At 46.8% G+C, this 14,075-nt stretch overlaps 1 protein-coding gene across 16 annotated transcripts in view; it reads right to left on the reverse strand.

The window, feature by feature from the left end:
• ADGRL3 (adhesion G protein-coupled receptor L3) overlaps nucleotides 1–14,075 on the reverse strand; it is an 808,020-nt gene that overhangs the window by 301,519 nt on the left and 492,426 nt on the right. For all 16 annotated transcript variants that reach the window (XM_077346366.1, XM_077346369.1, XM_077346357.1 and 13 more), the window contains exon 6: nucleotides 9,061–9,861. In XM_077346366.1, the coding sequence (XP_077202481.1) occupies nucleotides 9,061–9,861 (801 nt within the window). The remainder of the gene's footprint in view (nucleotides 1–9,060; nucleotides 9,862–14,075) is intronic.

Below are 14,075 nucleotides of genomic sequence, written 5' to 3' on the forward strand. Positions count from 1 at the left end.
TTCGTCGGCACCGCTGAGAGCAGCATAGAACGAGAACCCTTTCCTGCTCGCTTCCTGCCCTCTGAGCTGCAGCTCCTAGAAACAGCGCCTGGATTCAGAGCCAGTTATGGGGCGAACAGACAAATGAATGGATCCAACGAACCAAAGAACAGAGAATCGTACCTCTGATATGTTTCTTCCTCGCCAAGTGAGCCGAATGCAGGTAGCCAAATAAAAGGTGTTTTAATTGTTTACAAAGTAAAAGTGACACCCTCCAGCACCATCTTTACCCCCCCCCCCACTGCCCCTCCACCCTCTTAAGAACTGACATGACCAGGGGATCTTTGCTGGTACGACTGGAGGTATCCGTGGAATGGACCCTGTGACTGTATTGGAATCGGAAGTATAAATGTTTTGTTTTAGACAGCCTGCGTGCCCTCCACCATTTTGGATTATTGCTTTCCCTGCAGGGAGTCTATTCCTAACGAATAAAGATCTTTTGGTTTCTTACTCTAGTTGTTTTCTATAATTAGAGTGTTGGGAACACCAAGTTATTGAACCTGTTTGACTAAAACCTCAGTCAACGCTGCTGCCGATACCATGGATTTTGATGCATCGTTCGTTCCCAACTGCTGTCCGGAGGATTCCCTTGACTCTCTGAAAGTCTGTCCTGTATGTACTCCAAAGCCAAGAGGGTGTTTTATTCTGTTCTTATTATTGTAATGGCTTTATTAGGTAACCTCCTGTTGTAAAATGTCTGAGGCCCTCTTGTAGAGAGGGGCGGTCTAGAAATTAAATTATAAATAAAACAAATAAAAGTAGGGTTGTCCTATGCTCTACATGTGAACAAGGTGAGCCTAGGCTACATGTGGATACATCAAGATGTCTTCTACTGAATCAGATCCACCAAAGTCAATCTTGTCTCATCAGACTCGCAGCGGGTCTTTAGGGTCTCAAATCCCCTACTGTGAGAGTCTTCCACTTGAGAAGATGGGGATTGAACCTGAGACCTTTTAGACATCAAGCAGATGCTCTACTGCTGGGCCACAGACCCTAACTCAATCTCGTTCCAAGCCTGATCTCTTCTGATCTTGGAAGCCAAACAGGATCTGCTTAGTACTTGGATTGGAGTCCCCCAAGGACGCTGAAGGTCACAATGCAGAGGCCGGCCATGGCAAAGCCCCTCTTGAACCTCTCTTGCCTTGGAACCCCTGCGTGGGGTGGCCATAATCCATCTGCAATTTAACAGCACTTCCCACCACCATTATATATATTCAATGTTCAAAATGAGCCAGATGTGAGACCGTATTCTATGGAATGCCAAAATGTGAGTGGAAATGTTAGGACTGAGATCTTTATTACGGCCATAGACCAGCAAAGAACGGACTCACTCAGTTTACTTGCCCCATTGGTACTTGACTTCTAATAACCCGAGATGATGGGGTGGAAACCTGAAAAAATACAGGCAACTCTAGGAACCCACGTTAAAGGGGCGGGGCATGAATAACACATCAGCCAAACCTGTCCATGAGGATAGTCCAAACAAGGATAGTCTTTTACCAAGGAGAGGAACGCACCAGAAAACAGGAATCATTGGAGCGTAGGTAAGAATGGCCCTTTTCTCAGAACACAAGAAGTCTGGCAACATTTCAATTTTCGGCAGCCATTCAATTTCTGGAACGTTGCTTAAATTAAACTTCAGAGAGAGTAAATGGGTTTTATCCTACGAGGAGCTCTCGGAGGCGCAGTAATTCATATCCTGTACACAAGCATGATTGAAGAGGCTGCGGCTGTCTGTGATGCATGCCTCCATCAGAGATGCAAGACACGGAAGCCGAAAAGGCCACGGGGACAGGAGTCCCCTTCCCATCCTGGCCCAGCCCTCTGATTAGTCAGCTGTCAAAAGAAAGAGCTCAGATTTATGATCTGAAAAATCACATTTTAACGAGGTGTCGTATGTGTTTAAAGTTCTTATCCATCACTGCTACTGCCAGCTTTATTTGAGATACAGATGCACCCAATTAGCATATTGTAAGGACGTTGTGAGGGTTCTCTGCCCTGGCCTAAAAACAAAACTTTTCAGAGAGAAGAAGGACCAAGGACCAAGGGTCCTTCTCCTCTGCAGACAGGAGGACATATTGGATGGATGATTCCTGCCATTCAGTGAGGGAGTCAGGAAGGACTTTATTCTTATTCGTGTCTCCTTTGTGGGAGTCCCAGGAACTCCAGAAGCCCTAACATCTATAAAACTGCAACTCTTATGAGAACAATAAACAGTGTATGGAAGGGTGGTATATACATTTAAATAAATAAATAGGAGGTCATTCAAATAGGAGAGAATAAGTGAGAGAGAAAGAAGTAAAGATACGATAAAACAACACTGGACAAACTTTGAGGACAATGATTCGGGAGGGGCAAGATGTCCTCCTGCCATCAGAGGAGAAAAACCCTTCATGGTAGGAGTCCAATGGTTGGATGGGAAAGGTCATTGTTATCAGATTCAGATATGTCTTGCAGAACTCTCCTGCCAAAGGATGCAACAGAGGAACAGATCAGTCTTGTAATGACCACACTGCAGCTTTGCACAGCTCCTCGATCGAAGCATATTTGGCAAAGGCTGTATTTGTGGCTGTGCTTCTGACTCAATGTTTTATGCCTGGAGCAATGTCTGATGTCTGTAGCCTACAAGATTCTATGATGAAATCCTTTAAGAAGCTACTTATAGCTGATTTAGACTGTATCCTTCTTATACCTGGAGGCAATGCGGAAAGGAAAAGATTATCAGACCACTGTCCTCAGAATGTTTGCCCTCACGGATTGTCTTGCATCCAAGGTATGCCAGGTCTTCTTAGGATATTTCAGGTTTGGACCAAAGGATGGTAGGTTGATCTCCAGCATCCGGTGAAACAATTAGTCAACTTTGGGTTACATGATGGACCCATCTCCCAGACTACTTTGTCTTTGTGAAAGGCAGACTACTTTGTCCTTCTTCATAGGCAGTGTTCTGAGTTCGGATCCTGTCTAGCAACCAAGGACAAAGTCTTCCTTTTTCAGTATTTTAAAGAATTCTCCTAGGTCAGCTTGAATGGAGATTTGGTCAATGCAGACAGTACCTCCATGTGGCTAGTTTTAATCCTTCCAGATGGGGGTGCCAGACTGATCCCTGATGCAGTATTTCTGGAGTGACTGACAGACTGAGAGGCGGATCTGAAGACATCTGAAGAATGGGTGGAAACCACAGTCTTTGAGGCCATCTCCTTGCCTGAGGCTGGATGGAATCTTCTGAACATTTTTCTGATGATTGTTGTGGGATGCGAATAGCTCCACCGGAGGAATTTCAAAGTATTCTGATATCACCTGGTTTATCTCAGAGACCTTCTTGTACCTCTTGGTGACTGAGCCAGCCTGCCTGTACATTCATTGTGTCCTGACCGTGTTCAGCCCAGATGGATGCCAGGTTTTTCTTCAACCATTTCAGAAGCCTGACAGCGTCTTTGTGTAACATGGAGGATCTGAAACCTCCCTACTTATTCAAAAACTACATTGTTCGCTGGCAGGGGATCATGGGAATTGTAGTCCATGTACATCTGGAGGGCTGCAGTTTGACTACCTCTGAGTTAGAAGGTCTTTGAAAGAGAGAAATGCCAGTTCTAAAAGACTGATTACCAAAGGTTGTTGGGGTTGGCCCCATCAACCTTGGACTGGAAGACCATCCAAAGTGGTGCCAGATAAGCTGGTGTCCATATATTTTGTATTCCTGAATCAAACTGGTCTTTGCTTGTTTGAGGTTAGACAGGTCAAACATTCAGAGGTACTCCAATGGATACCTCCTGCTTTTTGGTGGTGGTTCTGAAAGGGCCTGAGGAACTGTTGCATGGAATCTACCCCGCTGTGGAGCATCCATGTTGCATATCATTAGACCCATGAGACTGGAGAGGGTCATCAGCAAACATAACCTTCTTTTTTCACAGATGCTGCTAGGTCCCTGGTCTTTTGAATCATCTAGTCTGCAAGGAATAATGCATTTGAAGTGATATCTATGAGCGGCCCCAGATATTACTGGGATGGCTTGAATGAGCTTTTCTGCAGATTTACTAGAAAAACAGAATCTTTAAGACATTGTATGGTTTGTTCCAAGTCTGAAAAAGATTTGTAAGAGGGTTAGCCAAGAAAGAAAGGAAAAAAAGGAAAAACAGTTTGGAGGTGAATAGAGAAGAAATTGGATAGAAGTTGGAACAGCCTACTGAAAATCCTTGCTTTCCCTACTGAGGCAGGAAAGGAACTGAGAAAAGGGAGGCTCCCAAAAAGGAGACAGGAAAAAGAAAAATGTTATTCCTGCCTCCCCGAGCGAATGGTGGGAATCCCCCATCCCAGATGTCCTCTGCCTCGGAATGGCAGAAACAAAGACGCCTACCAATTGTCATCAGCCAATGGAATAGTTGAGAATGCCAGCTTTCCACTTCCCCCCTTATGATGTTGGAAGCTGGAAGACTGTCAGCCTCCAAGGAGCAGGCCAGATCCAGGACACTCGCAGTGCCATCCTAAACAGAATCATGACCTTCTAATTCCACTATATTCAATGAGCTTTGAGGGGTGTGGCTCTGTTTAGCTCGGCACTATAAAATGTCCACTGAATGTCATTCTTAGATCCACTATCTTTTTGTTTTGCCCTTTTCCAAAAGGGGATCCAAAACGGCTTATTGTCTTCCCAACAACCCTGAAACGTAGGTTAGGCAGAGAGAGTGTGGCCCGCCCAAGAGAACCCAGTGAGTTGCCGTGCCACAAATGGGATTTGGGTCTGGGTGTCCAAGAGACTCATCCAACACTCTTAGCCACACACTCTCCAGGAGGGTGATGAGGAAGGATCAACGATATTCCAAGTCATCGATTGAACACAAAAGATGTGTCACTGGAGATTCACCATCCCTGCAAAATTGATTGTTGTCCATCTGGGACAAGTTTCTTGCAGGAAATAATTAAAAAATGCTGTCCATGGCAGATTTTCCTACTTTTTACTTACATAGTTCTTACTCTAGGAACGAGCCCTACAACCCTTCCTTCTGCTCTTAGCCCTGCTCTTTTTATCTGTAGCCCCTTCCTGCAATGAGTGCTCCCCTGACCCTTTGAAAAGGGCTTTGGGTCCCTGGATGTGCCCTTGTTTGCTCATGGTCAAGGTACTGCTGTGGCTTAGTAAGGTGTGTTCTCTGCTAGCAGAGAGAGAGAGAGAGAGAGAGAGAGAGAGAGAGAGAGAGAGAGAGAGAGAGAGAGAGAGAGAGAGAGAGATTTTCACTCCCCCTCCAAAAGGATTCAGGTAAATAAAGGAGAGAAATAAAGCAGAAATTCACCAATCGTGACTGCATGTGTAGTGCACACAACCGGCTTACCTGAAGAAAAAGCAGAGTGGTTTCTCTTTGTGTAAGAAAAAGTTCATTTGCATACCCTGCTTTTCGCTGCCCCAAGGAGTCTTAAAGTGGCTGACAAGCTCTTTCCCTTCCTCTCCGCACAACAGACACCTTATGAGGTAGGTGCGGCTGAGAGAGCTCTGACAGGGCTGCTTTGTGAGAACAGCTCTAACAGGACTCTGACTGGCCCAGGGTCAGCCAGCTGGCTGCATGTGGGGGAGCAGGGAATCAACCCCATTTCACCAGATTAGAAGCTGCCGCTCTCAGTCATTTCTCCACGCTGCCAAGTCGCAGCCAGCTCAAGGCAATAGGCTAAGAGAGGTGGGCTGCTGTCACCTTCTCCTGTAGAGGAAGCCTTTTTTCTACCTTTGTGACAAAGCGGCCGTTGTCAGGGCTATCTCGGCATGCAGAGATTTAAAACAACGCTCCTCTGACTGGTATTCCCTCTTCTGTGTGAACTTAAAAGGTGGAGAAGTGGTGTCCTAATTTTCATCTGTGTCTAAACAAAAAACTCAAATGAATTCCTTTCTGTAACTGTCTAGCAAATCTGAGGGAGAACTTCATGATGCCTGGAAAGCATTTTACATAATAAAAAAAGCAACTGAAACGACAGAGGTTGTTTTTTTTTTAAATTACAGATCAGATTTGAACATTGCTTCTCAAAACCCACCCCCCATATATGACCTTTGGGGAAGGGATTGCACCACAAGCAAAGCACCACAGATCCTGAATTCCTCGGAAAGGTGACCTCTTATCAATCCATCACTCTAATCTAACATCTTTCTAAAAATTAAGGCAATCTTGGATTCTAAAAAACCCCAGCTCCACAGGTTAATTGATAAAACAACTCCATCAGATAAAAGGATAACATAAAAGTTAACTAGTAAAACCACAGTATTAAACAGCACAATACAACAATTAAGGATTAGTATCAGTCTTAGCAGCAACTGCAAGAAATTTGGCAACCTCTATAGTGATATCAGGGTTAGTATCGTCTAGACCAGGGGTAGTCAAACTGCGGCCCTCCAGATGTCCATGGACTACAATTCCCATGAGCCCCTGCCATGATGGCAGGGGCTCATGGGAATTGTAGTCCATGGACATCTGGAGGGCCGCAGTTTGACTACCCCTGGTCTACAAGTAACCGACACACATGATCTTTATTTAGATATACAATACTTGTCCTGCAGGAAGACTGAAAGAGATTTCCTATGGGGAGCTTCATGAAGAGAAAATTCTATGTGATGATATAGAATCAGGCAGAGCCATTCCACAAGGACAGTCTCCCATGGAGAGTGATGCAGTGGTACATTACATTTTACATTTTATTAGTATGGTCAATGACCAGCAGAGAGATGCAGTGGCATATTCCAGACAAGACCGTGGCTGGAAAGGTGTTAGTATGAGCCAACATAAAAGCCCAGGGCACAGAAATATTGGGCCATTCTCCCAAAATTGCTTTTGTAGATCAATTTTGAGAGCACAGCAAACCACTGGCTGGGACAGGAAAAGTTTACGATGACTTCTTCTCACTGAATCTGTCCCAGATCAACTCGATTCAAACCTGCCTTGAACAGGTGACATTCATTTCTAAAACTCCTTCCAGGTCACAACTACATTTTTTGCAGGGGGTATAAACAAGATGAAGAGGATACACAGTATCAATAGAATTAAAGGCAAGGTACAAAACTTTGTATGGAATAGGCGGTACAATATAGTATTATTAAGAAGAATAATCTCAAAATGGATTGAAGTACATCTTCAAATAACCTTATCATTCACATCTGTCTATGAATCTAATAATAATTAGATTTAAAGCCCATTTTATTCTGTGGGCGCTATGCCCCCCTCCCCGGGAAGAGAAGGCTTCCCGGGGCCTGGTGTGCCGCGGCCACCTGCCCATGACCTGGGGCGTTCTCCCAGCCCCGGGAACAGACTTGCAGCGTCGGTGACGTGGCGAAACTGTTCCCGGGGCTGGAAGAAGGCTGCCACCCACCCAGCCACCCACCAGGCAGCCACCTGGGGCCTGGGGGCAGGGAAGGAGCAGGGATGCCGCATCTTTGACGCGGAGTCCCTGCTCCTTTCCCAAGGGTGAGGGGAAGCCGGCCGGCGGACGTACTGTCGGGGAAGGCTTCTTCCTCTGAGCGGTGACTCCCTGGCCGGGCCAGGCGAGGCTGGGCCAAGCAGCCAATGGGTTTTTATCCCGGACAGGGCCCGCTCTTTCTCCTCCCTTACTCAATTATTATAATCGCTCCACAGGAGCGATTAAAGATAAGTAAACTGATAATTTAATTTCTCTGTGTACAGTATGACAATTTCAGTATTTCTACATACAGAACTTCTCTAATGATCTAAGTCAGTTGTAGTTAGATCATTAGAGACGTTCTGTATGTCAGAGCTCTCAAATTGAGTGCTGTATAAGACTTAGGTCTAGAGGAATACATCTATGTGTCTGAAGAAGTTGGGAGAAACAAGTTTGTAACCAGTGTAATCCTTACCCATTGTTGTTCCTCTATATATTTCTGAGACAGCCTAGGGGGTGGGACATGTCTGTCCAAGTTAGAATAGGGCCAATCAAGGTGCAGCTAGCTTTGTCCTGATTGGCCCTGCCCCTGCAGCTCCCGCCCTCCATCCCTAAACTCTAGCCTCTTTGCTCTCAGACACCTCAGTGCCTGGAGCCAGCAGCAGGTAATGGGAGAGGGCCCTGGGCAAAGGGTCATGGTGGAGGGCTACCTAACGAGGGCCTCCCGGCCTGCTGACTGCTCGTTAAGGACTGCTAAGGAGCTCTGTGCCCTGCTAACGAGCTGGCCAGCCCCCACCAGCCCCACTTGATCAGGCTGCGAGCTGCCGCCCAAGGCCACCTTAAGCTGCCAGGCCAGGGGCCAGGGGCCAGGGGAGGGGGCCCTTTCAAGGCCCATTCTTAGGAACGGGCTTTGAAGCTAGTCATATTATAACTCTATACTATACTAAATTATCAATTTACAAACCAGATAGAATGAGATGATTTGAAGATTTACTTCAATCAAATGTTGAGAATATTATTTAGGATACTTTATTGAATGGCCTATTCCAGACAGTTTTGCAGGGGGTATATAGGCCTTTGGTGCTTGGGAGAGGCGATGCGCAGTAACCTGGCTAACGGGGGTTGCAGAAGAAAGATAGCCGGTGGGGAGGGAAAAGGGTCAGGCATGCCCTTGCTCTAAATTTCTTTTTTCTAAGAAAACTGTTTTTTCTAGCCAAAGGGTAGCGGGAACTTTGCTGCATCCATCTGTGCCAAATATTGCATTCCCTCATTGTTTCCCGGTGCAGCACATTCATTAAAGACAGTTAAGCCCTTCTTGCAAACATCATCAAATGCTGAGCTTAGCACAACGGAATCTCTGCCCATGTACATACACCAAATGAAAATGAATTACCATGCAATACCATAAGCTGGGTGACATCAGGGGTCTCTCTAACCCAGGATACGGATCCCGATGGACAGCAACTCTCCAGGGTCTCAAGCAGAGCTGTTTCATAGGCCCGCTGCCCGAAACCGGTTTCACTGGAAAGGCCAGGCATCAGATCTGAGGCCTTGTAGATTTCATGGCCTAACCACTGAGCCACAATCCACCTCAGCTGCCGATCCACAATGCAAATACTCAGATATCAACTCAGAAAACTCATCTCAGAATCTTACCTGATCTGCTGTCCATAGGCCCAAACTCCAGAGAGTATTTGACCACGTGGTAATTGTTCCACACATAAAGAAGGTTATCCCTTGGGTTATAATCCACAGCAGCAATGTACTGGTACGAGTTTGGGAAAGGGACATCCACCACACTTTCTTTGCTTTGCTCGGTGTTGTAGATATAGTCTATTTTATTCCCCGTGGCTTCGTTGTCGTCGTCCTCGTACACAGATTTCACCACGTACAGAATGCCACAGATCATGAACGCGTTGGAGGCCGACCTCTTGTCGTAGGAGGTATCCCACGTCCCCTCGATCCGCAAGGTATACGGGTTCAGCTGACTGATCACTATTTTGCCATTGTTCTGTTCCGTTGCATAGATTACCCAGAGGCCGTTCTCGTCCACGGCCAGGTCGATGTCCGACTTGCCTCCCCACCGGTAGGGGGACGTGTCGTGGTAGTTGGCGTTGGCAATGATGGCCTCCCCGCTTTTTATCCTGGTCCGGAGGTCAAACTTGACGATGTTCCGGGTTCGCTCCTTGTTGAAAAACAGAGCTCCGTCGTACACCACGAACCCGGTGCCGTCCACCCGGTGGGGCAGCTTGTAGGTTGTGGTCGGTCTCCCCGCAATGAAGTCGTCCTTGGAAGAGTACTCCGTCAGGGTGTCTGTCCTATAGGGGGTCCAGGGCATGTAGTAGATCTTGTCAGAGGCCTGCAAAGGATCCTTGCACCAGGATCCCGACTGGTGGTCGGACTCAAATAAGTGTTCACTCTGATACACTCCTTTTAGTAGTCCGGGGCAAAGAAAAACTGGAGGGAAGGAAAGAGTTAAAAACAAAAGCAGGTTACTGGTCATTCCAGACATTCTCTGACATGCATGTCAAAGTTTTATAACTCAAGAACAAAGGAGAAAGTTCCGGAGAAACCCCAATCTCCCTCAATGTAGCTCTTTATGCTACAAAGAGAAGGGGGGAATTCACAGAAATGGCTCTCCATCCTTATTTTTAAACGTCCCTTGGCAACCGTTCCACCTTTGAAATTATATACTTAGCAGGAGATAACTATTGCAGAGCAGAGAAAAAAAAATCCCTTAGCAACTAAAAAGGCATTTTTAAAAGCAAATAGGAGGGAAACAAACCTAGCGCAGCGTTCATTGGATTAAGTAACAAGGAGGTTTGGGGAGAACTGCAACATAAACGTCTAGGAGCATGCAGCTGGGTTAATAAAGAAAGACCAAGGGGACGTGTGTAAGAAGAGAGAGGAAGGAAGGAAGGAAGGAAGAGAGCAAGAAGAGAAAGGGAAGAAAACGGGGAGGGAAGGCCACAGAAGGATCCAGACTATTTCCTCTGCAATACAGAAGAAATCAAACATTAGGCAAACAGTACCTGCAAAGATTGAAATAATCTGCTGTACAAATTTCATCATTATTTTTACATGGGTGTGTGGGGAATGCATTAGGGTGCCAAACTATCAATTCCATAAGGAGCTTTAATCATGGGGAAAATGGGACATTCAAAAGAACAACATGCTGGATCTGGATGTAACGAGGAAGGGGACAAAAGAATTTGTTGGGTGAAGGTAGCACTACAGGAGATGCTACCTTTTTCTTTGTGTGTGTGTGTGTGGGGGGGGGATACAGGACCATTTGGAGTCATGGCCATTTGTTTGGCCCTGCTGTCCCACTAGCCTGGCTGCTCCTTTGCGAACATCCCCAGGGGATGAACAGGGGGTCGCATGAAGGTCTGTTCTCTGCATGCAAGGGTCTGCTGGCTCCACCCAACAGCCAGCAGACCCTGTGTGGAGATCCTTCTAGGTGCTTGGGAGACTACAGTGGGAGGGCTTCTGTGGGGGGGGGGGTCAGTGGCCAAGATGTCTTCTCTTATGTTCTTATGTCTGCTCTGAATTCTTGGTGCTTGAGAAACAACCGTGGGAGGGCTTCTAGAGTTCTGGCCCTGCTAAAGGACTTCCTGATGGAACCAGGGTTTGATATTGGAGAGGATGGGCCACTGGTCTGATCCAACATGGCTTCTCTATAGATGAAGAACTGGGTCTAGGGCAGGGATGCTCTGCATTCTTGATGTTTGGGGGGGGGAGCAGTGGGAGGGCTTCTGGAGTGCTGGCCTCACTGGTGGACCTCCTGGTGGACATCCTGAAGGCATCTGGGTTTGGCCTACTATGTGATACATGGCTTCTCTTATGTCCTTATGTCTAGGGCAGGGGTGCTCTTAATTCTGGGTCCTTGAGGAGCAACCGTGGAAGGGCTTCTGGCATTCTGATCCCATTGGAGGACATCCTAATGATACCTGGGTTTTGGCCATGGTGTGACACAGAGTGTTGGAGTGGATGGGCCATTGGTCTGATTCAACATGGCCTCTCTTATATTCTTATATAGGTCTATGTTGAGGAGAACTAGAATTGCAGAGACCAGTTTGGTGGGGGCAAATATTGCTGGCTTTGGATTCAGTATGCCTTGCTGCCCCCCCCCCTTTGCCAAAAGTGTGATCTATGAAATTCTAGCTTCCTTACTTGTACTTAGGCACTGTCGGATCAGGGCCACTGTGGCGACAGCAGAGCTCATCTTCTGCATGGCATCTAATTCTTTTATTCTCAGGCGGGATTCTAGTAAGAGTCCGCTCTGGCCAACTTGCGATTTTTAGCAACAGGGAAAGTACAAAGGAACAGGATGTGTGCCAAATTTCCGGTGGCTGGTTTGAAAATTAAAGGTGCCCTCAGGTGATGCCGCCCAAGGGAAGAGGCTCCCATTTGCACAGAGGAGAACAGGGAATTCCTGAGCTCTTTGTTGTGTGAAGAAAATGAATGACACACCATTGTGAGTGTTGTGTAGAAACCAGTGGGAGGTTCCCAGGATCATCAATGGCAAGAAGTTCCAGATCATCAGTTTTTGTACTTGAGGTTTCCACAGCCCACAACCGGAATGCACTGATCCCACTCTCAGTTTCCCCCAGCAGAGCAATGGCAGAGAGTTAAATGTGAAGCCTACTGACCTTTGAAACCAAGAAATGTACTGGAAATTATGGGATGGCAATGCTTCATCCATGAGCCCTCGGCTGTGGCGTGCAGGCCTGGGACAGCGCCTCCTCACCCGCACAGAGGGCTTTGTACAAACCCTCAAAAGCATAAACTCTCTCTGCGCATGAATGGTGGGGGATACAGCGCACATGGAAGGGAATGCATGAGTAGGGACCTGTCCAAAAGCTGCATATCCCATTGCCTGCTCAGTCCTAAACAAGCCAATGCAGTCCCCTTGTCTTCAAGGAAAGCACCTTTCAGGTGGTGGACTTCATGTCTCTGCAAGGGCTCATGGGACAGAGAGATTTTAACTCCAGTCAGTAGTTGCCTTTATAACGGTTTGCGTAAAGTAGGGTTGACAGGTTGCCCTGGCAACTGGTGGGGGACAATAAGGGACCACCAATTAAGGTGGTGGGGGACCTTGCGGGTGACATGCTGGAAGTGATATCACCACTTTTTGGCAAAACTCTCTGGTTTAACCATCCCGTTTTGCCCAGATGCCAGAAATTCTATGGTCCAGCCCTACTCTTTTGCCCAGATGCCAGACTATTCCCGGCATACTCCAAGGATACTGTGAAGGCCACCAATATTTTGGGATGTGGCTGATGCCCCCCCCCCACCTGCCCATTTTGGCACCATCCTCCCCTCTAACCAGATGCGTGTTTGGGGGAAGAGGACTGTCTCCTGCCAGCCCGGGCCTGGGAATCTTAGCCTGCAGTGCTTGGTACTGTTAAACAGCAAAATCAAACTGTTGCGTTTAACTTACAGAGGGGGAAAAGCTTTTTGGAAGTATCTCCATGAAACCTCTGGTTCTTTAGCAGGGTGGGCATGTACGTATGTGTGTTTGTGTGTGTGTACTCTTGCAAATGGATTCATGCTCTCCCGTAAACCGAGCAAAACAAGAGAGAAACACAATTTAATTCTTTAAAGATTCCTGTCAAAAGAACGATGGCACCGTAAGCCTTTCCAGCAAAAAAATTAAAAAATAAAAGTGACATTAGTATTACTCAACAGCAGAAAAACAAATCTTTAACCAAGGGGTTAAAAAAAGAGAGAGAATTAATGGCGAGGTTCAGCTAAAGCATTAAACTGTTAAATGTCTTATCCCACCACGGCTTAGAATGGGAATATCTATCTTCTATCTATATATAAAAAAGTGAAAAAGGCATTTAATTACCTTTTTGTTCCACTTCTATTGTAGAGAAAGAAGAAAAGCAAGAAAGGAGAAAAAGAGAATAGATTAATGGTCTTGTTCGTGGGTAGGCACTTTTCTTTACCTCTGGCCCTAAAATATCGGCCTCATTGAGGGCTACATTCTGCAAACACAATTCCATTGCTCTTGAAGAGGACATTTCTCTAAACACCAACCCCTTATGCACACCAGAGCTTGCGAGGGTCTACCAGGGTGCAAGGTCACCAACTTCAACTCTGACCAGTCTAAGGTTTGCAATGGTTGTGGCGGCCCCAGAAGGAAAGGAATGCCCCAGGAATTCTTGATTGCAGAATCTCTTTGCAGAATCCCCCTCCGCTGGGTGCCGGGAGCAGTCTCCCTCCCTCCCACCCTGGGGCAGAAGCATTTATGGGATGCAAGCAGTTCTTCCTTCATCTGACATGACTAGAGGACTTGATGAAGGGGACTGGGAAGGGTATAAGGCTGAATGAAAAGAACCCCCCCCCCCGACCCTCAGGAACAGCACAGGGGGTCAAGTGGGGGAACTGCAGCCCAAGACAAAACATTATGCACTTCTGGGGTTGCCACTCTAGTCTAAAAAATACCTGGAGATTTTGTGGGTGGAGCCTGAGAGGGGCAGAATTTGGGGAGGGGTTTCACTGGAGTGAAATGACATGGAGAACACTTGTAATCCCAGGAGATCTCTAGCCAACACCTGGAGGCTGGCAACCCTGCCCACCCCTCCTTCACCATCCTTGCACCCGCTGTCCTTGTTCCTGGTAGAGACGTTTTGAGAACTGTGCAAAATGCAGACAGCAAAAAC

This window comes from Paroedura picta, chromosome 7 (genome assembly GCF_049243985.1).
Source record: "Paroedura picta isolate Pp20150507F chromosome 7, Ppicta_v3.0, whole genome shotgun sequence".
Lineage (NCBI taxonomy): Eukaryota > Metazoa > Chordata > Lepidosauria > Squamata > Gekkonidae > Paroedura > Paroedura picta.